Consider the following 26,754-nt stretch of genomic DNA (forward strand, 5'->3'; position numbering starts at 1 on the left):
CCCACAGGGGCAGGTGCGAGGAGGTGGGCTTACGCTCAGCTGGCCGTCTCCAGCCCGGAGGTGGGTGTGCGTGGACGTAGCTCTGGGGCCGGGCCAGGTCGGGGTTCCCCGACCTCCACCCCCGCCGGCCGTGAGCGGGTCCCCGTGGCGCCAGCCGCTGCCAGGCCTGCCCGGGAGGCTCACCACCACCACCACCACCCGTCACCTCCACCGCGATGCGTTGGCCAGAGCGGGAGGGTGTCTGCGGGTGCTGGAGGGGCTCCCAGCTTTGCAACCTCCTGCCCCCCCAGTTTAGGAGCCTCGTGTTCTGGGTCCTCGGCGCAGCCTGTCTGGGGGATGATATTGGGGCAAATGAGTGACTTCTTGGGGGGGCTCAGCAGCCTGTTTCCACCGGGAAACGCGGGCAGGTGCCTGAGACGTGCTGGCAGGTCCTGGCACGCGTGTGCTGAGAGGAACCTCTCGTGCGATTTCTTTTTTCTTTTTTTTTTAAGGTTTTTATTTATTTGTTTGTAAATATGTTTTTATGGATTTTTCTAGAGAGAGAGGAAGGGAGAGGGAGAGAGAGGTAGAAACATCTATGAGAGAGAAACATCACGGACCGGCTGCCTCCTGCACGCCCCACACTGGGCACCAATCCCGCAACCCGGGCCTGTGCCCCGGCCGGGAATCGAGCCGGTGACCTCCTGGTTTCTGGGTCGACACTCAACCGCTGAGCCACACTGGCCGGGTGTTTAAAAAGTTTTCACATCAACTTGCTCTTGTCCAGCAGCCTCCACTCAATGACGTTTTAATCAGAACGGCTCAGAGGGAGAGGCTGAGATCCTCTTGTTCAGTGTCTGCTCCCAGCCGGGCCCAGGGCCCTGACGCCTGGGGAGGCCCCGGGCGGGACCGCCTGTCCCCCGGCAGCTGTGTGAGTGGCGTTGAGAGACGGGGTGCCCCCCCGGGGGGAGGGCGGCAGGGGAGGCCGCTCCCTGCAGGTGGCGGGGGGTGGGGTGGGGTGGGGTGGAGGGGGCAGTACCTGCGGACAGTGGGGCTGGGTGTGTGGTGGCTCTCGACTCGGGTGCCACGGAGGGAGGTCCAGTGAGTTTGTCATCCCAGTGCCTGTGGCCAAGACTCCCAGCAGGCGGGTCTGTCACCGCTTCTTGGGGACCCTTGTGTTCAGATGCTCACCCACCTCTGAGTGGGAGGGGGGGCTCTCCAGGCCCGAGACAGGAGGGGCGTCCTTGTTGATAACCTTTTCCCTAGAGACGTGAGGCAAGGGAGATGGGAGCGGCTGCCAGCCCCCCCCGGATGGGGCCTCTTTTAAGACAGTCGAGCCCGGCCGGCGCGGCTCAGGGGCTGAGCATCGACCTAGGAACCCGGAGGTCAGGGTTCGATTCCCGGTCAGGGCCCAGGCCCGGGTTGTGGGCTCCATCCCCAGTGGGGGGCGTGCAGGAGGCAGCCGACCTGTGATTCTCTCTCATCACGGATGATCCTCTCTCTTTCTCCCTCTCCCTCCCTCTCTCTGAAATCGATAAAAAGATATTTTTACAAGAAAATAAATAAGAAAGACAGTGTAAGCCCTGCCCGGCCGTGGCGCTGGTGTCTCTTCACGGTGTGCTGCTTCCCGGTGCCACCTCTGAGTGAGCCAGGGCGCGGGGCAGTGACGGCGAACCTTCTGAGCGCGGCGAGCCAGCGTTTGAAAAACCCTGACTCAACTCTGGTGCCGGGTCACACACAGAAATGTTTTGATCTTCGCAACCACAGTAAAACAAAGACTTGTATTTTTGATATTTATTTTATCTATTTAAATGCCATTGAACAAAGAAAAATCAACCAAAACAATGAGTTCGCGGGCAGAGGTTCGCCATCTAGTACTTCCTGTGCATCGGCCCCTGGACACAGCAGCCCCTCGTGTTTACCAAGGCAGCGGCTGGAGGAACAAAGGGGCTCGAATGGAGGCCGTGCCGGCGCCAGGAGAGAACCCCGTTCGTGCCTTCAGTGCGGCCGTGACCCTGGGCTTCAGCTTTCTGTTTGTTTTCTTTAAAAACAAGCGAGGAAGGTCTTCTCAGAGCGTCTCGGGGTGTGTGGGGCGACCCGTGTGTGGGCCATTTCAGAGTCGGGGTGGCGGGACAGGGGTCACCTGCCCGTGATGCTGGGCTCACGCTCGAGGTGCGCGTCCGACATTGCCCCGTGGGACGGGGGACGGGCACCTGTGCCCTGGCCGGGCGCCTCTCGTCGTCACGGTAAACGCAGCCCCTTTCCCTTGGGTGGCCGCGGACAGACAGCAGCCTTCAGCCCAACAAGCTCTTTCCTCCGTGCTCTGAGCGCGTCTCCTTTGCACGAGGGCCGCCCTCTCGCCGCGCCCTTGAAGCCCCTTTTGTTCAGGGTTGGGCAGCCCTGTGATTTCCAGGGACTCGGCCAACAGACTTGAGACCTTTCTGGCTCCAGTTCACAGGCAGCCGTCTGGGCAGCACAACTGACTTACCCGTCTCCCCCCCCCCCCCCCCCCCCCCCAGAGCGGTCCCCGCACCGGCCCATCCTCCAGGCCGGGCTGCCCGCCAACGCCTCCACGGTGGTCGGGGGCGACGTGGAGTTCGTCTGCAAAGTGTACAGCGACGCCCAGCCCCACATCCAGTGGATCAAGCACGTGGAGAAGAACGGCAGCAAGTACGGGCCCGACGGGCTGCCCTACCTCAAGGTGCTGAAGGTGAGGACTCCTGCGGCCGGAGCCGCCCCACGGGCCTGGAGGGCCCGGCCACGGTGCTTGGGTTTCCTGTTGAATTTGAGGCATGATTCTCCTGTCGGGCCAGTACAGAGAGTGTTGGGGAGTTAGCTCCCTAGTCAAAACCAGAAGGGATTTGGGGGCGGGGGGAACCCCTGAAGTGGGAGTCAGAGAAGTTCAGTCATTTATTAGCCTGAGGTCTTTGGGGAGACGTTTCAGCTCAGCTGCCCGTCTGTAAGGGTGGGGACCCCGAGATCATCCCCGTGCAGGGCGGCTGCACCGAGTGGGTGGGTGGGGGGGGAGGGGAGGGGTTGCCAGAAAGAGCTTTTTAACCCCTGGGGGTGGGACTGATGTTACTCTTACGCTGATGTTTTCCTTTCATGTGACATTGGGGTCCCGTGTTCGCAGCCACCTTTTAGAGACCATTTAGATTCTCCTTCTTAGAAAGACCCTTTGCCGTGGAAATTCATTCACATGCGGTTTAGACAGTAAACTTTATATTTTATTTTATTTTATTTTTTAAATATATTTTTATTGATTTCAGAGAGGAAGGGAGAGGGGGAGAGAGAGAAACATCCATGATGAGAGAGAATCATGGATCGGCGCCTCCTGCACGCCCCACACTGGGGATCAAGCCCCCAACCCCGGGCCTGTGCCCTGGACTGGAACCGAACCCGGGACCGTTCAGTCCGCAGGCCAGCGCGCCATCCACTGAGCCACACCAGCTGGGCAGACAGCGAACCGTAGAAGCCGGTTCTGCGCCCACGAAATGTGGGGCCCTTTCTCCCTGCACTTCGGCCTGCTCCCCGCAGTCCCCGCGGCAGCATCGGCCTCTCGATGCTGTCGATCCTCCTGCTGTCGGGGCGGGCGGCGCCCTAAGCCTGGCCCCCCGTTCTCTCCCGCACGGAGCTGCTCGCAGACAAGGCCACAGCGGGGTCCCCCGAGAACTGCACCCCCGGGTGCCCTCTCCAGCGGAGACCACTCAGGGTCAGAGAGCTGGGAAACGGGGGCCCCCCGGGCGTCGCCCTCTGCAGCGGGTCCCTCTCCCGTCGCCCGCCGTGGACGGCGCTGTTCTCCCGGGGCCCGGCCCCGCGGTGGCGGCGACGCCGGAGGCTGTGGCCGGGGTGGGTGGGGGACGCGGGGCCCAGCCGACGCTGTTCTCTGTCTGTTCCAGCACTCGGGGATAAATAGTTCCAATGCAGAGGTGCTGGCTCTGTTCAATGTGACGGAGGCGGACGCGGGGGAGTATATGTGTAAGGTCTCCAATTACATAGGGCAGGCCAACCAGTCCGCCTGGCTCACGGTCCTGCCCAAGCAGCAAGGTAACGACGCTTCCGGTTTTTCCTTCTTTGTTTGTGTTTTAAGAAGGCGGATGTAGACGCTGAAAGGACTTGGTGCTTTGGGAGCCGGCAGGCAGCTTCTAGGATCCTCTGTGGCCTCGGGGTGTTCGTAACCATCTTTCCTGGGTGACGCGGCTGGCGGGTGCCGGCAGCCATGGAACGCGCCCACGGTGCTCGCGGCGCCCGCTCTGGCTCCTTCCGAAGGCCCCCCCACCCCGGGTTTTAAATCGTTCGTTCCTTCTGGGGCATCGTGTGTAGGCTGCACAGACCCCCTCATCGCGGCACATAAACGCCGTTTGAAACGCATACCTGGGTGCCCGTGGATGGCGTGGCCTCGCGGATCCACTGAAGTCACACCTCCTCCGGCCCCTGATTTTTAGAGAAATATGGGCTCGGTGTCGTCTGTCCGACGGGCATCGTTTCTTTGGTTGCATAACTGATCTTGTGAGATGCTGCCCTTGACCTCGGTAGCCTGACCTTGGTGTCCTGACCTTGTCCTGACCTTGTCCTGACCTCGGTGCCCTGGACCTTATTGTCCTGACCTTGTCCTGACCTTGTCCTGACCTCGGTGCCCTGGACCTTATTGTCCTGACCTCGGTGCCCTGGACCTTGCTGTCCCCGACCAGAGGCAGCCCCCTTCGTGAATGTCCTGGGGAGCTCCTGAAGGCAGCAGGTGGCTTCTGTCGTCCGCCATGACTCACATTCAAATGCGTAGATAAAAAAGGGAGCAAAAAAGCCCAGTTGTTTTGCTGCCAAGATGGAGCTTTTCCTTCCATTTCGTTTCCACGCTGTGGAGGTCAAGGTGGTTGACTCGCGTCCCAGTGACCGAGCCTGGCAGCCAGGTGACCTCCTGGCTGGTCCCCAGAGGCCGGAAGGACGTGCGAGGCGTCCCCTTGGACGTGCCTGTGGAGTTCCGCTCTGCACCCCAGCCATCGAGACAGGCCCACCCTCTCCTCGAGGCGGGAGTCTGCAGCCCACAGAAGGACGCCCCAGGTGGACAAGGGGTGCACACGTGTGGGGACCCCTCCCCCCCCAAGTGGAGCCGAGCCAGGAGCGCGCCCGTGGGCTGCTGTGTCCATGTGTCTGCAGGCACCTCCGGGGTGACGCTGGTGTGGTGACGGGCCTGCGCGGTGGCCGCTCCTGTCGCTGTCTCTGGTCGTGGGCTCTGTGGACGGGCTGCAGCCGGATCCCGCACGGCCGCCCCGCCGGGCCCCGCGCCGCCTCCGGGCCCAGGCCCCTCCGCCCCGGTCCTGTGTCGTCTACCTTCTCTCTCGCTCCCTGTCTTCTAGGCTGCCGGGGTAAACACCACGGACAAGGAGATTGAGGTGCTCTATATTCGGAATGTAACTTTTGAGGATGCGGGGGAGTACACGTGCTTGGCGGGTAACTCTATCGGCATCTCCTTTCACTCTGCATGGTTGACAGTCCTGCCAGGTACATACCGCCTGCTCCCGCCTCGACTGGGTGTCCTGGGCGTGGTCCCCCTTCCTGGTTGGGTGCTATGGAGTCAACACGCTTCTGTCCTCAGAGACGGCCCCTTGCGTCTTTGCAGAAAGGCTGGGAGCATGTCCACGCCCCCCGCCCCCCAGGATAGAAGCCGTGGCCTGGGAAACTCACGTCCAGGGAGGCCCCATGCGCACGTGCACGGTCACGTGACGCGTCTCCCGCCCCCCAGGGGACCTCACGTTCTCCGTGGGTCACGGAGTCGACGTGGAAAGTCGCCCCCCATCCCGCGTCCCTTGAGGCGTGGAAGTTCCTTGGTGGCACGCAGAGCAGTTTGCTGTTCTCATTTTTAACTCCGTTTTGCTCTGTCCGTTGGCTCCACGTTCCCTTTTCAACGAGACGTGGACAGACAGCGGGTGTCGGGGCGCCCGGGTGAGGCGCCGCGTGTGGGTGCACAGAAGCGGTGTGGTGCCCGCCTCGGGGCTCGGTGGCTCCCTGCATGTGACCCTGGGAGGGGCTTTCCGTCTGATTCCCCGCGGAGCATGCGCTTGCCTCTCGCTCGATGCTGCTTCTGCCCTGTCAGCTGCCTCCTCGCTGCCGTCTGACCCTGAGCACAGTGTCTGTCGGGTCAGACGAGCTAGAGTCCCCGCCTGCTCCTGTCCTTTCCGTGGTGACTGTGCTGCTGCTGGCCTACGTTCCACGACGTTGCCAGTGCCTCCTTGTCGGCCTACGGTGCCGCCTGCATGCCCGTGCCACACCCGGTAGGGGGAGGGGATCGCTCCACGTGACGCCGTGCGGCTGAGCGTGTTGACTGTCTTGCGAGCATTTTTCTGATGAAAACGTGAGCTTCAGGTCATACCATTGCACTCGTGTCCCCTGGCACCGGGAACCTGCTCTGAGCGTTTGCTGCGAGCAGCGAGGCCTCGGGCGTCGAGCTTGCTTGTCCTCGCCGCCCTGCGCGCCACGGGCGCCCGGTGGGCCCGCCCTAACCAGCCTGCCCCGCAGCGCGGAGCACTAACCGAGAACGCGTCCCAGGACAGCGCTGTGCAGATCCCTGCTCGCAGGTCCGCCATCGAGGCCCAAGGAGGCAGCACACGCTATTGGAACAGACACAAGAACGTGCTCACCTGAGTAATTACACGGGGACGCACACGCAATACCACTTCTGTTTTTCCTTTAAAAGCTGTAGTATGTATCGGTATAACCAGATACACGAACCCCGGTCATGGGTGTTGTTACCCTTGCTATTATTTTGATGTGTGAATCCTCACCTGAGGATATTTTCCCGTTGGTTTTCAGAGAGAGTGGAAGAGAGAGAGAAAGACAGGGAGAAGCATCGATGTCACGTTGGTGGGTTGCCTCCTGCACGCACCCTGACCAGGGCCCAGGCTGGGGAGGAGCCTGCACCCGAGGTACATTCCCTTGACCGGAATCGAGCCCGGGGCCCTTTGGTCCACAGGCCGACGCTCTATTCACTGAGCCAGCTCCCGAGGGCAAAGAACTTGTGCTGGTGATTGATTAAGGACCATCACCGCGACCGTTTGTGGCACGCAGACGATGCTTCTGCGTCAGGAGCCAGCCCGCCTGCGTGTTAAACGCATTTGCTTCTCGAGTAGAGTAACGAGCGGCGCTGCGCTAAGGAATTGGACCCCTTTTGGGGCCGGCCAGCCTGCCCGGTGCGTCTCTACTCCGTTTCACACGGACCTGGGCGCATCTGAGCCCCCTCCCCGCCTCCCTGTGGGTGAGCTCGTCCCCCTCAGACGGGCACGGTCCCTGCAGACACCCAGTGGGCCTCGTCCGTATCCGAGGACTCAGTCTGCATGGGGAGCCCACGGAGCACAGCCCTTCCTGTGGGTGCGGGCCCGGCCTGCTCTGCCCCCATGTGCCAGGTCTCAGAGTCCAGTCTGCCCTCCGTGCAAGGTGGCAGCCGGCCCTCGACCGCTGGGTGGCAGGGAGGAGTGGCGCCCGGGCCCTGGTGGCAGAGCGAGGGGCGTGGCAGGCGCAGGGCCCGGGCAGCCCGGCCGCGTTGGGGGCTCCATCGGGAGGCCCGTCCTGTGAATGCCCGCTGCCTCCAGCTGTGCCCGGACGCCTCCGTCCAGCTCCTAACTGCGCCTGCTTACCCCCCTCCCGCGCCCGCCCAGCGCCCGTGCGGGAGAAGGAGCTGCCCGCGGCCCCCGACTACCTGGAGATCGCCATCTACTGCATCGGCGTGTTCCTCATCGCCTGCATGGTGGTGACGGTCGTCGTGTGCCGCATGAAGGCCTCGGCCAAGAAGCCGGACTTCAGCAGCCCGCCCGCCGTGCACAAGCTCTCCAAGCGCATCCCCCTGCGCAGACAGGTAACAGAAAGTAGATGGAGAGTTTGCAGAACCTACTGCGCGCCAGCCGCTCCTCAGCCCCCCTTCCCCTCCGCCCGACGCCCAGCTCCCAGGGGCTGCCAGTGCGAGCGGTCGGCCTGTGGCCGTCCAGTCAGTGTGGGGAGCACGGAGAGGTAAACCCAACGCGTCCGATGGGTCCACGGCGTCGAGCTCCCAGGGCAGGGGAGCGCGAGAGGGCGAGGCTCGCGGAGCTCATCAGCAGGACGAGGGGCACCGGGCAGGGGGGTGCGGGGGGCAGGGGGTGCGGGGGGCAGGGCTGCGAGTTTGATGACACTCGGTGGCGTCTCTCTGAGGCTCAGGCTACTTTGTCCCTGTGATCGAATGGTCTTGCTTTTTTGGGGGAAAACAGGCTAACAATGCCCCTGGTTGGAAAGGGAGGGACTGTCGTTCCCGTCAACTTATTTTATTTTTGAATCCTCCCCCGAGGATATTTTTCCATTGATTTTAGAGAGAGAGGGAGGAAGAGGGAGAGACAGAGAAACCTCGATGTGAGGGACACGTTGATGGGCTGCCTCCCGCACGCAGCCCGACCAGGGCCCGGCCAGGGAGGAGCCTGCAACCGAAGTGCGTGCCCTGGACAGGAATCGAACCCGGGACCCTTGGGTCCACAGGCCGACGCTCTATCCACTGAGCCATACCGGCCGGGACTGGACTTATTTTCTCTGAATTGAGGTCAGAAACCTGGGTCCCCGAGGTGCAGTTGAGCTACTGCTTGATTTAAACCGGCCGTGATGTCTTTCCAGACGGAGCTTTGGCTCCCCTGCTCCGGTCCCTAAAATAGAATCGTGTGTATGCGTGCGCGTGTGTATGTGCGTGTGTGCGCGTGCGTGTGTGTATGCGTGTGTGTATGTGTGTGTATGCGTGCGTGTGTGTATGCGCGCGCGTGTGTATGCGTGTGTGTTTGTGTGTATATGTGTGCACGCGCGTGCATGCGTGCACGTGTGTGTATGTGTGTGTATGCGTGCGCGTGTGTATGCGTGTGTGCGCGCGTGTGTGTGGTGACTGGAGTCGGTCAGGGTGTGGCCGTGGGTTTGGGGCTGGCGTGGTTTCTCTGCTGACCAGGCACCAGGCTGTCGGTCACCTTGTGCGGGGGCGTCCGTGGGTCCCGCGTGCTGGCCGAGCCCTGGTGGGCCTAGTGCTGCTCTGGGGAGAGGGGGGAGGTGGGGCCGAGCGGGCCCTGTGCCCTGGCGACAGGCAGCCCTCATCTCTTCCTCCGTGTCCGAGAGGCGGGCGGGCGGACGGACAGATGTCCGTGCACACTGTTTCCTGAATCACTTGGAACTTGGTTCCAATAAAGGTAATTGTTTTTGAAACGAGTCACATGGCCCGTGCCCTGGCCCTGGGTCAGGGTGTGTTGGCAGAGGTCACAGAGGTCACGGGGGGCTTGTCGAGGCCGGGAGTGGAGCCAGGCGTCTGCCATGGAAGCGAGGCCTCCGGTTCTGCAGAGGTCGGTCCAGCCGGGCGCCTCCCAGGACCGAAGGTGCCGTGACACGTTCTGGCCGAGGCCGCGGGGCCTGGCGGGGCCTGGCCGCTCTCCTCCCAGGGCCGCTCCGTGCTCCCAGCTCTGAAGGCGTCGCCAGCAGGCCTTTCCCCCTGGGGCCGAGGGAGGGTTTGGCGTGTGAGGTGCGGGGAGCGCTCAGGCTGCACGGAGAGCGAGGGGGGGCGTCTGCTGGGCCCCCGAGAAGGAAGGCGTTGTTCTCAGTGACACCTCTGCTGTCTCCGGCCACGTCCACGGCCACGGCAGCACCGACCCGCAGGGAGAGCTCAGCCCTCAGGACTGCTGGCCAGTGCCCTTCGGGGACCCTCCCGCTCCCCCGCCCCCCCCCCCCCCCCCCCGCGCTGTTCCTGCGCGTCAGCAGGAGAGGCTGGGCTTGGGCAGGTGACAGGGTGGTGCTCCCACCTCTCTTCTGCTTTTCTTTATTTTTTTAAAATATATTTTTATTGATGTCAGAGAGGAAGGGAGAGGAAGAGAGAGAGACATTCACGATGAGAGAGTCATGGACCGGCTGCCTCCTGCACGCCCCACACGGGGGATCGAGCCCGCAACCCGGGCCTGTGCCCTGACGGGATCGAACCGGAATCGCACCCTGAGCTCCGGTTCACAGGTCGATGCTCCGCCCTGAGCCGTGCTGCCGGGCCCCCCTTTTCTAACGGGCGCCCCCCCGGAGGACCCCTGTCGCTCGGTGCCGCTCAGCCAGCGCCCGTAATTATTTCATCATCTTTTTTCTGCAACTGTTTTACTTCCTGTGAAGGGGCAGGCGCCCTTCAACCCGACTGGACCCTAGTTGTCGGCTTCATTTCTCGCCGCTGGCCGCTGGCCTGCCTTCGGTCTGTCTCCACCTACGGCCACCCCACCCCCCTCGAGGGCCCCTCCCCCGCCCTCTCCCTCCCTCCTTCCTCTTTTCTTCTGGTCTCCGAGTGCCTGGTCTCACCCCGGGAGGACACGGCCTGTCACCTTCCCCACTGGCCCTGAGGCGACGGGCGGTGGAGGGTCCATTTGAAATGGGGTCGCCCGTTGCGTAGGTCGGGGAGTCGGGATAAGAAAGCAGAGGAAGGCGGGCAAGTGCCAGTCCCCGGAGGATAAATGTCGGGGAGACTGATTGGTTTGGGGGCATGTTGCCCGCTCAGCCCCTCGCGGCCGTCCGCTGGGCTGCGCGGTTCCTGGTGAGGAGCGCTGGTCCCTGAGCTCGGCCCGCGGGGTGGGGGGTGCCTGTCAGGCGTCTGGGACCGAGGTTGTTGGCCTGGAGCCGGAATGAAGGCCCCAGAGAGGCCGGCAGATGCGTTGATGAAAGAGAACATTCCACCGGGATGCCAGGCGTGCCTTCACCTGGGCAGGTGAGCCTGTAACCGGATGCCTGCGGACAGCCTGTCGCTGGGCCTTTCCGAGGCCACCTTTCAGGAGGCCTTTGCCCCTCCCCCCCTCTTCCCCCCCTCCTCCTCCCCCTCCCCCTCCCCACAGGGTGCATCCTGGTGGAGCCTGAACTTACCTGCTTGGCCCGCCCCCGCCCCTCCCCCATGCACCCTGAGCTCAGCGGTGGCTGTTGGAACCGGTCCTGTTGAGTTTCCTGCTTGACGGTCACCAGCTTGTCCTGGACGCACTGACACTCGTCAGACATGTCGGCCTCTTCCCCCCAAAAGCCTTTCCTCCGGTGCCAGGGGGGAACGTCCAGCTGCGTTTACTTCCCAGGAGGCTTTGAGACGCCCGATGGGCCCTTCCGGCCGCGGCCGACGCTCTGTCCACGGAGCCGAGCGGCCAGGGCTCCAGGCTCACTGCCCGCCTCGCAGCTGGGACTGTGGCCGGGGCGTGTCCGTCCGGTCGGTGGGACGGCGCGTGCAGGGTGGGGCCTCTTCCCGCCAGGCCGGGCGCGTCTTGACGACGTCACGGCGGACAGAGCGGTCACTTCCCGTTGGCGGCTGCACGTGGTCAGACCTTCACTCACTCACCCCGAAGCCTCACCCTGGACGCCCCGGCCCCCCTCCCCGGCCACGGGAGCTCTGGGTGCAGAGGCACTTGGGCAGCGAGTGGCCGGGCGGCTTCGCGGGAAACCTGCCCTCCCGTGTGGGCGCCGCGCCCTCCGCCCGCTTGGCCGTGTCCTCTCGGCCTCTGGGAGGCCGCACGCTCTGGGTGGCGAACGGAGATTCTCGGCCCGAGCCAGGGTTTCGGGGGCCTGTGTGGCCGGGGGTGTTGCGTCCTCAGGAATAAACACACAGACACCCCGCCCCCAGCCCTGGCATCTCCGCCCTGTGCCCTGTGAGGTGCCCGCCGGCTGCTCCTCCTAACCCGGTAGAAGGAGATAACACGGTGTCTTGGTGACCCCTTAAAGAGAGAAGAAAAAACCCACTTCCTTGCTTAATCCCCCATATGGGCTCTGGAAATACACGGAAAGCGCATTTCATTAAAAGCCTGATTTATGGCGGAGAGATCCGGGAAGGGGGGCCGTGGACACGCAGCTCACACACCTGCGCCACAGGGTCCGTGTGGGAAGGCGTGTGTTAGCGTGTTAGCGTGTCAGCGTTGCTGTTTATGAATAACGTAGTCACCACCATCAAGGGCATCTTCTCAGTGAGACACACAGGAAGCCCTGGGGTTGGCCCGGGCGTCTGACAGGAGGAGGTGCTTTGGGGCCAAGAAGGAAAGAAGCGATCCCCCGACGCGGCCAGATCCGTCTCCGGGTTCGGGGAGAAGCAGGCCTGGCGACGACACGTAAACGGCCTGGAGGAGACATGCTCTGCCCCGCCCTCAACTCCTAATCCTCCTCCAACACGGCGAAGCTTTTAAAAAATTTTAAGCCTCATCCGAGGATATTCTTCCATTGATTTTTAGAGAGTAGAGGGGAGAGGGGGAGAGAGAGACATCGATGTGAGGAGACACGGATTGGTTGCCCCCTGCACGCACCCCGACCTGGGTCAGGGATCGAGCCTGCAGCCAAGTGTGCCCCTGGGGGAATGGAACCTGGGCTCTTCCGTCCACAGTCCGGCGCTCTGTCCACTGTGACACTTGGCCATCAGTTCGCTCTCCTGGCCCCGCCTTTGCTCCTTGCCGTGGACGGGGTTGGTGGGCACAGAGGGAGGACGGCTGACCTGGGCAGGTGTGCCGGGGGCAGGACGAGGTGGGCGGGGAGCCGCTCTGCCGGGTCACGTTGAACCCCATGGTCCCACTGTCTTGGCCAAAGCCTTGGTCGTGGCTGACGGTGGGGGGTGGGGGGTGGGCGGACCAGGCAGCCCCTGATTGGACCGGGGGGTGTGTGGTCCCCAGAGGGGGCCTTCAGGGGGCCGTGCACGGACCCTCATGGAGCCCAGCTCGGGGAAGGGCTGTGTTTAAGAAACGAGCGGTTTTCAGCCGTGGCCGACACGGGTGAGGGCCGGGGAGACGCCTCCGCGAAGCCGTGCGCTCCCAGGAAGGCGAGGGGCCTTCCCAGGTGATGGTGGGTAAAGGTGTGTTTCTCTTTCTCCTGACTCTTCGTCCCGCGTCTTCAAGGCTCTAGTTTCTGAAACCGAAGTTGACCAGAGGCCCTCGATTCCCCGGATGGAAGGCCTGGGCGTTCCCAGGCCTGGGGCGGGGAACCCCCCCCCCCCCTTCCCGGGCCTGGGCGTTCTGGGGCGGAGCAGCACCCCCCCCCCTTCCCGCCCGGGCCCGAGGTGACCTTGAGTACAGGCCCTGGCGCTGCGGGGAAGCCTTTCCAGTTCAGATCCTCCCTCAAGCCAGTTCCGGGCGATGCTCTTGACATTTTTCTTTCTTTTTCGGTTAATCCTCACCCGAGGGTGTTTTCCCCTGATCTTTAGAGAGAGAGGAAGAGAGGGGAAGGCAGAGAGGAGCATGGATGTGAGAGAAACACATGGATTAGTTGCCTCCTGCCCACACCCGACCAGGGCTCAGGCCAGGGAGGAGCCTGCAACAGGTACATCCCCTGACCGGAATCGAACCCGGGACCCTGTGGTCTGCAGGCCGACGCTCTATCCACTGAGCCACACCGGCCAGGTCACGGCATGACATATCAACAACACAAAACCCATCCAAGAGCTGATTGTCTGAACCACCACGTTGACCCCTGGTCTGGGCTGGGCTGCGGGGAGAGCAGTCCTGGGGCCGGGGGCAGGCGATACCGGAGCAGTGACGTCCGTGGGGCTGTCTCCCGTCCTCGGCGACTGTCCTGGGGTGAGGGCAGGACAAGTCGTGTTGGAAGCAGCATGCGCACCCACGTGTGGACTCCTGCCCTAGGGACACGGGATTCGGATGCGATTGAGGCCCCCGTAGGCGGGAGGGCAGGGGCGTTGAGTCGGTGGTTTGGGTCTTGAAGGAGTGACCGTGTCCAGCCCCTCGTGTCTCCCTTCCTGAGGGCTGACGGTCCGGCTGGGCTCTGGCCGGCCCCCAGCCCCCTCAGGGGGGGCCAGGGTTACACCTGTGTCTCTGGGTTTTGTATCCAGGTGTCGGCCGAGTCCAGCTCCTCCATGAACTCCAACACCCCCCTGGTGCGGATCACCACCCGCCTGTCGTCCGCGGCGGACACCCCCATGCTGGCGGGCGTCTCGGAGTACGAGCTGCCCGAGGACCCCAAGTGGGAGTTCCCCAGAGACAAGTGAGTACCTCGGGGGGCACGTCCGCTGGACGGAGGCTGGACGGAGGCTCGGGAAGGAGGGGTGCTGGGTGGACACGGAGCGTGTCAAGAGCGTGACCCTCACTTGCACGATCTTGCAGTCGCGACGCCGGCAGGAGTGAGTGAGGTTGTGGTTCTGAGGAGCCACTCAGCCAGGCTGGTCCCCACTCGAGCTGGTGCCTCGTCGTCAGCTTTTTCTTTTTCTCATTAACTCGCGGGCAGTTCAGTCCCCGTCCAGTGCAGCAGGAGCGGGAGTGCCCCGTCCAGGAAGAAGTCCTCTGTCCTGCCCTCCGGTTATGGAACAGGCTGCTCTGTGGTCCACGTCTTTGGAGAAATTGGGTGTAGACTGTGTCGTCTTAAGAATCTTTATCCAGCCCTGGCCGGTGTGGCTCAGTGGATAGAGCGTCGGCCTGCAGACCGCAGGGTCCCGGGTTCGATTGCGGTCAGGGCACCTACCACGGTTGCAGGCTCCTCCCCGGCCCGGGCCCTGGTTGGGGAGATGCAGGACATCGATATTTCTCTCTGTCTTTCCCTCCCTCTTCCACTCTCGCTATATCAATGGAAACATACTCTCGGGTGAGGATTAAACAGAAAAAGAGGCGTTATCCAGTGTTACTGCTTCTGGGGGTTAGTGCCCCTTCGGGCTGAAAAGCTTCCGATACGGCACCGTTTCCCGTGATTCCCAATGTTCTCCTGGTTGGATGACATAGGGATGCCCCAGGCGGGCTCCATCCGAGGGCGGCCACCCGGGCTCTGCTGACGGCATTGCTGGGCGCGGGTCGCTCCTGCTCTGGTCCTGGGCTTTGTGGGGCGGGACCCGCATCCTTGCCCTGCCCGCCAGAGGCCGGCCACCTTGCGGGCGGTGCCTGATGCCTGATGCCTGATGCTCTGGACGTGGTTCCCGTACGAGCAGGTCAGGGGCAGCCCTCAGGGACGGAGCCTGGCTCTTGGCTCCCACGAGCGCGTCGCCCTTCGATTCCCTTCGTGTGGGTGACCTGGGAGCCCTGGACCACAGACCTTAACCCTTCCAGTCCGCTGTCCCGATGTTTCGGTAATTTCCACACGAAGGTGGAATATTGGCGCGAGATGAAAGGTAGACCTATTTTCTACAATGTCTCCAAGTTCCGTCTTATTCTAACCACCTGTTTGCATGTAACTAACATTTTTCTGTATCATGTTGGTTTTTTCTCTTTAATGCTCAGGGGCCCAGGTACAGGGGACAGTTAGGGTCAGGGCCTCAGGTCTGGCAGGATTAAAGGGCCGGTGGGCAGCTGGGACCAGATGGTGAGAATTCGCAGCTCGGGCCCAGCGTGGCTTTGCCACCCGTGACGCCGCCGTCGCCAGGGCGGGCCTGTCGGTGCGAGCGGCCCGCTCCCGCCCGGGCCCGTGTGTGGAAAGTCTGAGCGCTAAACCTTTCAAAACAGGACGGAGCCCGGCGAGGGCGGAGCGCGGCCCGTGAATGAAGGCATTGAGAGCCGCTGTGAGACGGAGGCAGGGGCTGCACAAAGGGAGGATTGTTACGCCCGGGGTGGCCGGCGCTGGGACATAAATTAGCCCTTTTTCCAACGCAAATGTTTATTTTCTGCCAAGACATTAAATTTAATTTCAGTTCAGCGTAGAAGCGGAGTGACCTCAGCGCAGCGTCCGTCGCCCTGGGCCCTGGCCTGGCTTCTGCACGCCAGGCTGTGCCGCCACAAACACGCTCTCTACGCCGGGTCCCGCACTGCGTGTGCGTGAGAAGCCACGGTCACACGTGTTTCAGACACGGCTTCGTCCTGTGGCTTCTCGGAGGCCCAGGGACAAGATGTGGGCGTTAGTAGGACGTGCCCAGCGCTTCCAAGCTGAGAATTTAGTTTGCTGTGCTCGCTCTGGACTGTCTTCATGATAATTTTGAGTCGTCATACGGCTTTCCAGGCTGTTATGTAAAAAAAAAAATAAAAAAAAAAATTCCTCCCTCCCCCCCAATTTTTAGATTTTTTTTCCTTTTATTGAAAAATTAGATTCCTTGAAATACATTTAAGATTCAGAGCCTGTGTCTTGGCCCCAGAATGTGAGTGTAAAACCCATTGGTGTTTGAATAACTGCGACTTTAAAGACATCGCTTCCTGGAGACGAAGAAGGAAGCAGTGGGCTTGCAGGCTTTCTCGGGGATATTCTGAATGACGGGCGTGTAGTAACGAGCCCCCCTTTGCCGGCTCTTAGGGCCGCCTGTGGCCAGGGTCCCTTCCGTCAGGAAAACAGACCGGAGCCCGAATGTGGAACTTAATAGCCGTCCCCGCGTGACAGTCTCCACGGCGTCACTAGGACACCCGGCCCGTGGCCGTCGCGTTAGTTCCATACGATCAGCGCCCGCGCTCGGGCCGGAAGCCGGCTCTGCTGGGTCCTGGCCTTTCCTGGCCGCCCCCGCCGCCTGGTGCCGGTGCTAATCCCCGTCCCCACGCAGGCTGACGCTGGGCAAGCCCCTGGGGGAAGGCTGCTTCGGGCAAGTGGTCATGGCTGAGGCCGTGGGAGTCGACAAGGACAAGCCCAAGGAGGCGGTCACCGTGGCCGTGAAGATGCTGAAAGGTGAGTGGGGGCCGGGGGCGGGGGGCGGGGGGACGCCTTGTTGAGAAAGTTCCTTTGGTCTCACGTGAAGGGGGTCAGAGGGCACATAGCTGACCTCGGGGGTGAGGGGTTTGCAGGATGAATCAGCATCTCGGAGACGGTTTATCCTGAGCTGTGTGCGCTTTTTAAAAAAAGCCAGTTTGGCTCAGTTTGCCCGGCTGGTTGCTCAGTGGTTAGAGCGTCGGCCTGTAGACCCAAGGGTCCCGGGTTCGATTCCCAGTCAAGGGCGGGGTCCCGGGTTCGATTCCCAGTCAAGGGCGGTACCTCTGTTGCAAGTTCCACGTGCGGGAGGCAGCCAGTTGATGTGTCTCTCGCATCGATGTTTCTCCCTCTGCCCCCCCCCCCCCACTTTCTAGAAATCAACAGAAAAAGTATCCTCTGATGAGGATTCAAAAAAATAATAAAAACGAAAAGCCAGTTTTGTCAAAGTGAAGCCGCACATTTGCGAGCTCGGCTGGAAGCGAGCCGGCCTCGGCCCGAGCGGCCTAAATCCACGCCCGTCCTGACCTCTGACCCCACATTGGCCGTTGGACGCGGGCGGGCAGTTTGTTCCCGCCGGGGCCTTTGCCCCCGACCCACAAGGGCAGGAAGGTGGGGGAGTCCCCTCTGGCTCTGACACTCAATCTCATGCTGTTTGAACCTTGAGCCCAGCGCTGGGCAGCTCCCCGCGCAGCCGAGGGTGCAGGGTGGGGAGCGTCCGGCCCGAGGGCCGGCCATCATTGGGTCTGGCCCTGCCAAGGTGGTCACAGGCGGGCTCCAAATGCAATACATCTAGGGGCTTTTTCATAGCAACATAAATTTTCTAAGAAGTATTTTTTAAATTGATTTCAGAGAAGACAGGAGAGGGAGGGAGGGAGGGAGGAAGGGAGAAAGAGAGAGAGAGAGAGAGAGAGAGAGAGAGAGAGAGAGAGAGACATCAATGATGAGAGAGAATCACTGATCGGCCGCCTCCTGCACGCCCCACAGCAGGGATCGAGCCCACAACCCGGGCCTGTGCCCTGATCGGCCTCGTGGTTCATCCTCGTGGATCATAGGTCGATGCTCAACCACTGAGCCGGCTGGGCCATAGCACATTAGCTTCTATTCAGTGAGTTATGTCAACGGGACGATGTTGTAAATACCCGCGTGGCCGTGGCAGAGCCCAGGCTCCCCCCCACCCCCACCGTGGGAGGCGTGGGATGGGTTTAACGCCCTGACGTTCGCAGATGACGCCACGGAGAAGGACCTCTCCGACCTGGTGTCCGAGATGGAGATGATGAAGATGATCGGGAAGCACAAGAACATCATCAACCTGCTGGGCGCCTGCACGCAGGACGGTGCGTGGGGCGCTCGCACCCCGTTGGCAGCCGTGGCGGCCTCACTGGGGGGCAGGGATGGGGGACGTGCTCCCGGGCACCTCACATGCATGTAGGAGGCTCTGTTTACAGTCCCCTGAGGGTGGTGTCCCTGGGCCAGGGGTCGGGGCCTGGGGGGAGGTGGGCGCTGGGTGACTGCGGATGAGGGGCCTGCAGGGCCTGGGATGAGGGGCGCCCCCCCACGGAGCTGGGGAACGGCTGACCCCTGGGGCTTCTATGACGGGTGCGCCGGGAGAAGGTTCTCAGAGTCAGGCCCTCAGCTTTGGCTGACGTGTCCTGTGAAGGTGGGGGTTGAGGACGCCAGGTTTTTTGTTTAAAAAATACTTTCTTTTCCTGGCCCAAGGCTATTTTCCCATAGCTTTTTAGAGGGAGTGGAGGGGGGAGGAGAGCCGGAGAGAAACATCGATGTGAGAGAGACACATGGGTTGTTTGCCTCCTGCATGCGCCTCGACCTGTGACCTCGGGTGCAGGGATCGAGTACGTGCCCTTGACCGGCACCGAACCCGGAACCCTTCCGTCTGAGGGAGCTTGTCTGTCCCCCCAGGGCCCCTCTACGTCATCGTGGAGTACGCCGCCAAGGGCAACCTCCGGGAGTACCTGCGGGCGCGGCGGCCGCCCGGGATGGAGTACTCCTACGACATCAACCACGTGCCCGAGGAGCAGATGACATTCAAGGACCTGGTGTCCTGCACCTACCAGCTGGCCCGGGGCATGGAGTACCTGGCCTCCCAGAAGGCGAGTGCGGCCGCGTGCTCCTGGGCGAGGGGGGGCGGGTTCCGCTGGACGGGAGGGAAGCAGGCGCCGGGCCTGCCTTTGCTGCCGGGCCCTGCCCTGTCTCGTGACCGGGGAGTCTGGTGGCGTCCATCACGTTGGGGTCAACAGCCCGCGCAGCCCCTCACGGGACCTTTGGGGACGTGAGATGAGCAGAGCCGCCTGCCCTGAGCCCGGGGGCGTGGCCGTCCCGGAGGCGGTGGCCAGGGCCGGGAGCGGGCACACTGCCTTTAGCTCTGATGGTGGGTGGGCCTTGCTTGTTTCAGGGTCGGTGGGGGTTTGGACGTGGGCTTTCGGTGTCGTGTTTACGGTGTAGAGGCTGGAAATGGAGATCATGGGGAGGTGCTGAGTCAGAGTCCTGGGTTTCCTCGGGGTTTATTGTCGGACTGACTAGCAAGGGGCCCCCATGGGGGGAGCAGGCAGGGTCCCCCCCCCACCCCGGGAGCCCTGCATTCCAGGAATGCCGCCTGCAGTGGAACTCAAAGCATCCGAGTTATTCGGGGAGCAGCTAGCCAGGTGCCCAGGTGTCCTGGGGCCATTGAGCCCGCACCTGGGGTGGGGGTGAGGGGGGGCTGCACGGCGACCTCCTGGGGCTCAGGTGAGTCTAACCTACCTGCCTGGAGCCTGGTGTCACCTCGGGACTCGCCCGGCCCCCAAGGAAGAGAGGCTTTTGGCTGGCGTGGCCCTGCCGGCACCGGGGCAGGCTGGGTCATGGCCCTGCCAGTCCCACCGAGCGAGGCAGCCCTGGTCGGGTCACCGGCTTTGGGGTGTGTGTGTGGGGGCTGGATTGGCTCTCGCAGAGAAGAGGGTGGAGGTCAGAGGCTGGAGGTCATGTCCTGGTGTTTCTGCTCCGAGCCCTGATGTGTGGCCGGAGCCCAGCGCGTGGGGCGCGGGTCCCACTGACCACACGCCAGCCAGACGCTCCGAGCTGGTGTCGGCGGGAGCTCTCCACCTGGGGAGCTGGGCCCAGGCCTTGGGGTTCACTGTGAAGAGGCCTCCTAACCCTGGGCCGGCACAGGCGCTCGGGGCTCCCTGCCCTCCCTGGTCTGAGCTCAGCCCCCTCCAGGGTCCACGGAAGGAAGAGAATGCGGGGCGGGGGGACAGAAGGGAATTTCTGACTCATTCCTCCCAGAGCTTCGCTGGCTGCTTTCTAATCGCCGTTTGGTCGCGGCTGTGGGCGGGCGGGCGGGACGGGTCGGATGTTGGAGGAGTGGCCAGGGGGCGGAGGCCCGTGATGCGGGCGCTCGGCCAGCGCCTCTGGGTCTGGCGGTGGCGGCCGCAAGCCGGTGCGCGGAGGAGAGACGGGTGGTCAGCGCGGAGCCAGGTGAGGGGCGCGGTGCCGTCAGCCGCAGCAGAGAACGCGGGCGCGGCCGGCCGGCGCTCTCGAAAGGGCCTCATATGCTCACTTTTAACTGCAAAGGAGGCGAGTGTTCGGCTTCAGATGTTACAAGAAGTGAGTCTGTTTCTTTTTCAGGCCTGAAGCCTCCTGAACGGGTGTCTTCCTCTCGTTTCAGTGTATCCACCGAGACCTAGCAGCCAGAAACGTCCTGGTGACGGAGAACAACGTGATGAAAATAGCCGACTTCGGGCTGGCCAGAGACATCAACAACATCGACTACTACAAGAAGACCACGAACGTGAGTGCAGGCAGCCGCTGGGGGAGGGGGCGTGGCCCGGAACGTTCCAGAAGGAACGATGGGTGCTCCGCGCTGGAGACCCGGACGGGGCGCCTTCCTCCGGCCCCTGGGCCTCGTCTTTGTCTGGCTCCTCACACGCTTCCCCACGGCGACGTGTTAGTGGGTCGTGGGGCGAGCCTCCTGGGCACGGAGAGTCGGCGGCCTCTCGCCCTCCTGGGCTCTGGGTCCAGACTTCCGAGCCCCCGGCAGGGCCCGGAGCTTCTGGTCGCCTTTCCCTCCAGACGCTGGTCAGGGAGGCCCACAGCCCCGAGGGTCCACGCAGACGACCTTTCAGTGTTTCCGAATCCGCACCCTGTCATTGCGTGTAGTCCCCGTTGCGTGTAGTCCCCGTTGCGTGTATTCCCCGTTGCGTGTAGTCCCCGTTGCGTGTAGTCCCCGTTGTGTGTAGTCTTTGTTGCGTGTAGTCCCCGTTGCGTGTAGTCCCCGTTGTGTATAGTCCCCGTTGCGTGTAGTCCCGTTGCGTGTAGTCCCCATTGCGTGTAGTCCCCGTTGCGTGTAGTCCCCGTTGCGTGTAGTCCCCGTTGCGTGTAGTCCCCGTTGCGTGTAGTCCCCGTTGCGTGTATTCCCCGTTGCGTGTAGTCCCCGTTGCGTGTAGTCCCCGTTGCGTGTAAACGGGTTCCAATGTGTGGGTGTTTCCTTCCTCCCGCACGCGCAGGGGCGGCTTCCCGTCAAGTGGATGGCTCCGGAGGCCCTTTTCGATCGCGTGTACACGCATCAGAGTGACGTGTAAGTGATCCCTTCCCCGCTTCCCCCGCGTCAGTTGCAAACCGGTGTACGCGCCGCGCCTTCCTCGGCGCCCGCTGCGTGCCACACGTTCAGGGAAGCTGCTGGAGGCGGCCGCACACAGGACGGCCTTAGGAGGCCGGTAACCGTGGCTGTTGCTAATCGGCCCGGCTTCCGAGTGCCCCTGCCCCCGACTTCACTCACGATGTGCAGCTCGGAGCCGCGGTCTCATGGCCCAGCTGCCGGCGTGGTCTCGGCTCCCTCGCCGAAGGTGTGAACGGGCCCGGGAGACGTCCGGGTCCTGCTGCCTGAACCGCCTCCCCCGCAGCGGCCCCCTTGGTGGCTGAGGCGGGAGCCTCCGTGCCCTGTGGGCTCCGCGGCAGCCCGGCCTCTGAGCCTTGGGGGGCAGCTCGCTGGCCGCGTGTTGCCCGCTGCCCATCCGGGCAGGTCGCAGCCCTGGGCGGTCACGTGGCCGGCAGAGTGGGGGGGCGGGCCCAGGAGTGGAGATCTTCGTGTTGCAAACACCGCACTGAAGACGAATAAGGTTGAGAGCGACGGAAGGAAAACACTCAACCATCCCAAACCTCCCCCGAGGAGAGAAGGTGGCGCTTGGCCACCACCGTCCGCCGTCGGCGGGGTTCCCTGGGAACCCCACGTCCTGTTCCTGAGATGCTGGGGGCAGGAGGGCACGTGGGGGCTGCAGGAGGCACCGGCCGCTGGGCGTTTATCCGGACGGGCATGCGGGCGGCCTGGGCCGGCGGTGAGTCACCTCGCTCTCTCCTTGCGCAGCTGGTCCTTCGGGGTGCTGATGTGGGAGATCTTCACCCTCGGGGGCTCGCCCTACCCGGGGATCCCCGTGGAGGAGCTGTTCAAGCTGCTGAAGGAGGGGCACAGGATGGACAAGCCGGCCAACTGCACCAACGAGCTGTAAGGGGGCATCTGCCTGAGCTCTCCACCCTGTCCCGGCCCCCCTCCATCCCGGGCTCCCCGCTCCAGCCCCAGGCTCCCCCCCAGAGGGAGACAGATTCCACCCGGCCGCAGGCCTGTCCGGTAGAGAGCAGCATCTGGGGTGCAGGCAGCCAGCTTTCAGTCGGGGCGTCGGGCTGCCCGGCCAGGGCTCCGCTTCCTGAGTGACGTGGGCCGTGTGCTGGGCTTTGCCGCTGACGCTCCTCAGAGTGGCGGGAAGATAGACCTGCCCCCTCATGCACACGCACACGCACACGCACACGCACATGCACACGCACACGCTAGGAAGCCACAGGGCTGCCCGGCTGAGCACAGGGCCAGGGGACCAGCCCGGCCTCCCCTCAGCGCTCGTCCCCGGCCCCGGCGCAGCGCGTGGAGGCCGGTGCTCCTGGGACCAGCAGCCCCTCTGGGACCGTGCCAACTGCTGCTGTGGTTTGACATCGGCCACATTCCCTCAGCCAGGGAACTAGTCGTCTCCAGTTGCCTGCGGCTCGACCCGCACTGGCGTGCAGAGAATTGAACGTGGCCAGAGCCTTCCTTAGCGTTTCGATGTGGCTGTAAAACCAGGAGAGACCTGTCCACGCGGGGGCAGGGTGGTGTTTGTGACGTGTCTGGCCCGCCCTCCCCTGGGATTGGCTGAGAGCGGGCGGACCGGCCCTGAGGGCTGAGGGCTGAGGGCTGAGGGCTGAGGGCTGTGGGCGCCGTTTCGGGGGCTCACGCGGCGGCGCCTCTCCGCAGGTACATGATGATGAGGGACTGCTGGCACGCCGTGCCCTCGCAGCGGCCGACCTTCAAGCAGCTGGTGGAGGACCTGGACCGAGTGCTCACGCTCACCACCAACGAGGTGAGGCGCCCTCGTGCCCGGCTCCTGGCCTGGCGCTCCGCGCTGTAAACACACCTGCCCTGTCCGAGTGCGCGGCCGTCCATCATCAGGCCAGGGGTCAGGCAGGGGTCAGGCAGGGGTCAGCAGGTTCACCTGTGCTCTCCCAGGTCCTGGTTTTGCTCAGCTGCGTGGTGAGCGTCTGACTCACACAAGCAGAGCCTGCGGGCCCTGCACGAGCCGCCCGTCACCATGGTGTTCCGGCGCTGGGCCCGGGGCGTGTGTGCGTGCGTGTGCATGTATACATGTGTGTGCGTGTGCATGTGTGTGTGCATGCATGTGTGTGTGTGTGCATGCATGTGTGTGGATTCTGGTAACCGGGGTGCGAGCTGCTGATGCTCAGGTCCCGATGGGCGTGATGCATGGAGGCCCCGCCCTTCCCGCTTCAGACAACACAGGAACCGTCAGTCCCTCCCGGACCCCGCCTGGCGGGGCGTGTGGCTCGCGGCCTCATCCGTGTGCACATACATGTCCACACCGTGTCATAACGAGTGACCACTAGGATGTTTAAGGGAAAACCGGCACCTTTTGCTAAAATACTTATTTTCTAGAAAATACGTAGAATCGGTGCCCATGGCCCCTCATTGTCTGAGTTGAGAAAGAAAATAATAGATTTAAATGTTTGAATAATACAGGCCATGGCTTCAGAGCGATTAAGAAACAAGCCAGCACCTTGTCGGGGCGTCTGACTGGCCGGGAGGGGAGAGGCTGCGCTTCAGGGAGGGCGGGTGCCCTGCAGGGGCCGCGGGGCGGCCTCTTCTCCCCCAAGTGGTGTTTCGTGTCAGTGCCTCAGCCCCGGGCGTGGGATCGGGACGCGCGGCTTCCCCCTCAGAGCCGCGCGTGGACGGCTGGGAAGTCACGGAGCCTCCAGCTCAGCGAGCGGATGGCCAGGCTCAGGGCTGCGTGTCATGTTTGCATTTCACGTGGGCCGTGCGGGCCGAGGCCACAGCAGCGCCTGGTGAAGCTGCGGCTACAGAACCCGAGTCTCTTCCCGTCTGAAAATCACTGCCAGATGCTCCGGGAAACGGTTCCATTTAAGACGAAGTTTCACTTTTATTGTCGTCAGCAAAGCGCGGGCTTGATGTGGCGGCTTCTTCCCCCGGGTGGTTACCCGGAGGCTGTGGGGGCGGCCGCAGCCCGGTCGGATGGGACTCGCTCTCGCCAGCCCTGGCGGTGGGGGGGGGGGGGGTTGTCTTTTCAATGTTCAGCCGCCAGCATTCTGTGGGCTCCCTTCTGACAACCCGACAGGCTGCTGTGCTGTGTCTGCACTTCTCGCCGCCTCTCAGCGTAGGACGGGGGGAGGGGGGCCCTGGCTCCGGGTGTGGGAGCGACGCCCCATGCGCCGCCCCAGGAGGCAGTGGGGCCCGGGGCTCCTGTTCAGGGGTCTCTCCCTAGTTTCAGGGCGGAAAGGGGGCAGTAGGAGTCCACATGGGGCCACGTGGTCTTTGTCGCCACAGCTCCGCTCTGCCTGGGACCCAGAAGCAGCCACAGACGCCGCGTCAATCGACACGCGTGTCCGTGTTCTGGGGAAGCTGGATGGACCCTCACATGTCATTTTATATCATTTTAAAGCCGTGAGACATGTTTTAAAAACATTTTTTTGGTTAATCCTCACCTGAGGATATTTTTCCATTGATTTTTAGAGAGAGTGGAAGGGATGGGGAGAGACAGAGAGAGAGAAACATCGATGTGAGAGAGACTCATTGATTGGTTGCCTCCTGCACACACCCCGCCAGGGCCCGGGCCAGGGAGGAGCCTGCAACCAGGGTGCATGCCCTTGACCAGAATCGAACCCGGGACCCTTCAGCCCGCAGCTCACGCTCTGTCCACTGAGCCAAACGGGCCAGGACGCCATGAGCTATTCTTCGTCTTTTTGTTGATTTTACTTTTTCTCTCGCCGTTTAAAAAATGGTAAAACCGCTCTCAGGTCCCCGGCCATCGCGGCCGCGGTGGGTCCTGCCCGCCCTTGGCCGCAGGGGGCGACCAGCCTTTTGCGTTGTAAACCTTCAGGACTTGTTTTCCTAAGCTGTCCTCGACGGTCCATTGTGGATGTCATGTCCACGCGTCCGCCCGAGGTCTGGGGGACCCTGTGTGCGTTTCGAAGGCAGAGAGGGTCCGAGCGCATGAGTGACGTCTGTGAGATCCCCCCGAGTGAAGACACGCTCCCCCTACATTATCCCAGAAACTACAGGCATAGAACGAAATTCGTTAAGCGAATGTGCATGGCCTGGACCTCTTAGAGGGGACCCACATCTATACCCTGTCATTGTGCTGGGCTCAAATTTTTTATGTCAGAGAAGGAGAGAGAGAGAGAGAGAGAGAGAGAGAGAGAGAGAGAGAGAGAGAGAAAGAAACATCAATGATGAGCGAGAATCACGGGTCGGCTGCCTCCTGCACGCCCTGCCCTGGGAATCCAGCCCACAACCCGGGCCTGTGCCCAGACCAGGAATCGAACCCTGAACTCATGGTTCATAGGTTGACGCTCAACCCCTGAGCCACACGCCGGGCTGGGCTAGAATTTGAGCCCCGTGCGCCCGAGAGGGGACAGAGAGGAGAGTGAGCAAGTCCTTGGGCCGAGCGCCTGCAGCCCAGCTGGGCTCGCCGTTCCCCACGGGTCAGCGTCTACCGGTGACGGCTGTACACAAAGTCGAGGGCCGGCAGCCTAGAGGGGACGGGGCTGCGGCCAGGAGGTTGCTGTGCAGCCGGGGGTGGGGTGGGGCAGGGAGCACGGCTGGCGGCTGGCTCTCATCCCTTCAAGGGTGCCCTGTCCCGTCCCAGCTCCCGGGCCAGCCTCTCGAGAGCCTGTGTTTGAATAGAAGGCCTCTCGTCCCTTCTCTCAGGAGCACCTGGGCCTGGGCAGCCCCTCCGGCGTCCTCACTGGGTACCCAACCCGAGGAGATAAACGACTCTCTTGTCCCGGCTGGTGTGGCTCAGTGGATAGAGCGCCGGCCGGCAGACTGGAAGGTCCCGGGTTCGATTCCCGGTCAAGGGCACAGGCCCGGGTTGCGGACTCGATCCCCAGTGGGGGGCGTGCAGGAGGCAGCCGATCCGTGATTCTCTCTCATCATGGATGTTTCTCTCTCTCCCTCTCCCTTCCTCTCTGACATCAGTATGAATATCTTTAAAAACAACAACAGAAGTAACAGGTCTCTGTCCTCCCCTCAGGAGTACCTGGACCTCAGCCAGCCCCTCGAGCAGTACTCGCCCAGCTACCCCGACACCAGGAGCTCCTGCTCGTCGGGGGACGACTCCGTCTTCTCCCCGGACCCCATGCCCTACGAGCCCTGCCTCCCGCAGTACCCGCCTGTCAGCGGCAGCGTGGACACCTGAGCGGGCGTGTGTCCGCCCCTCCCGGCAGGCGGGCGGCGCGGGAGCCTGGCCGCACGGAGCGGGGCCTCCTCCGGAGCTGTGTCTCCGACTGTACATATGGACCGGAGGGCGCGTCGTTGGGAGAGCCGGCGGCAGGCGTGTAAAGGTGACACCGTCGGAAACCTGTCGTCTTCGCCAGGGGAAGAGGGACGTTTCCGGGGCCACGGACGGCCGCGGTGGGACCGCACGCCCGCCGCCCGCCACCCGCCGGGCCGGCTGTGGGCCAGCCGGACTCAGGAGACAGACGCGCGTCCGGCCTCGTGGTGAATGTTGTAAGAAGGGGAGCAGGGGAGGCGGCGCACGCACAGGGCACGGGGGGCACAGAGGTGCTGGGTGTATGTACATAGACGCAAATTATGTATAAATATATATTATATATTTACAAGGAATTATTTTTTGTATTGATTTTAAATGGATGTCGCAGTGCACC

General features: G+C 62.9%; 1 protein-coding gene across 1 annotated transcript in view; it reads left to right on the plus strand.

Annotated features, from left to right (window-relative positions):
* FGFR2 (fibroblast growth factor receptor 2) overlaps window positions 1–26,425 on the plus strand; it is a 72,449-nt gene extending 46,024 nt beyond the window's left edge. The window contains exons 7-18 of the mRNA XM_081104822.1: window positions 2,499–2,689; window positions 3,879–4,026; window positions 7,629–7,825; window positions 13,790–13,941; window positions 16,403–16,524; window positions 17,769–17,879; window positions 18,463–18,653; window positions 20,204–20,326; window positions 21,042–21,112; window positions 21,899–22,036; window positions 22,814–22,919; window positions 26,121–26,425. Coding sequence (XP_080960948.1) covers window positions 2,499–2,689; window positions 3,879–4,026; window positions 7,629–7,825; window positions 13,790–13,941; window positions 16,403–16,524; window positions 17,769–17,879; window positions 18,463–18,653; window positions 20,204–20,326; window positions 21,042–21,112; window positions 21,899–22,036; window positions 22,814–22,919; window positions 26,121–26,285 — 1,715 coding nt within the window. The 3' untranslated portion in view covers window positions 26,286–26,425. The remainder of the gene's footprint in view (window positions 1–2,498; window positions 2,690–3,878; window positions 4,027–7,628; window positions 7,826–13,789; window positions 13,942–16,402; window positions 16,525–17,768; window positions 17,880–18,462; window positions 18,654–20,203; window positions 20,327–21,041; window positions 21,113–21,898; window positions 22,037–22,813; window positions 22,920–26,120) is intronic.
* The last annotated feature ends 329 nt before the right edge of the window (window positions 26,426–26,754 follow it).

The sequence above is a fragment of the Myotis nattereri genome (assembly GCF_964212035.1).
Source record: "Myotis nattereri genome assembly, chromosome: 13".
Classification (NCBI taxonomy): Eukaryota; Metazoa; Chordata; class Mammalia; order Chiroptera; family Vespertilionidae; genus Myotis; species Myotis nattereri.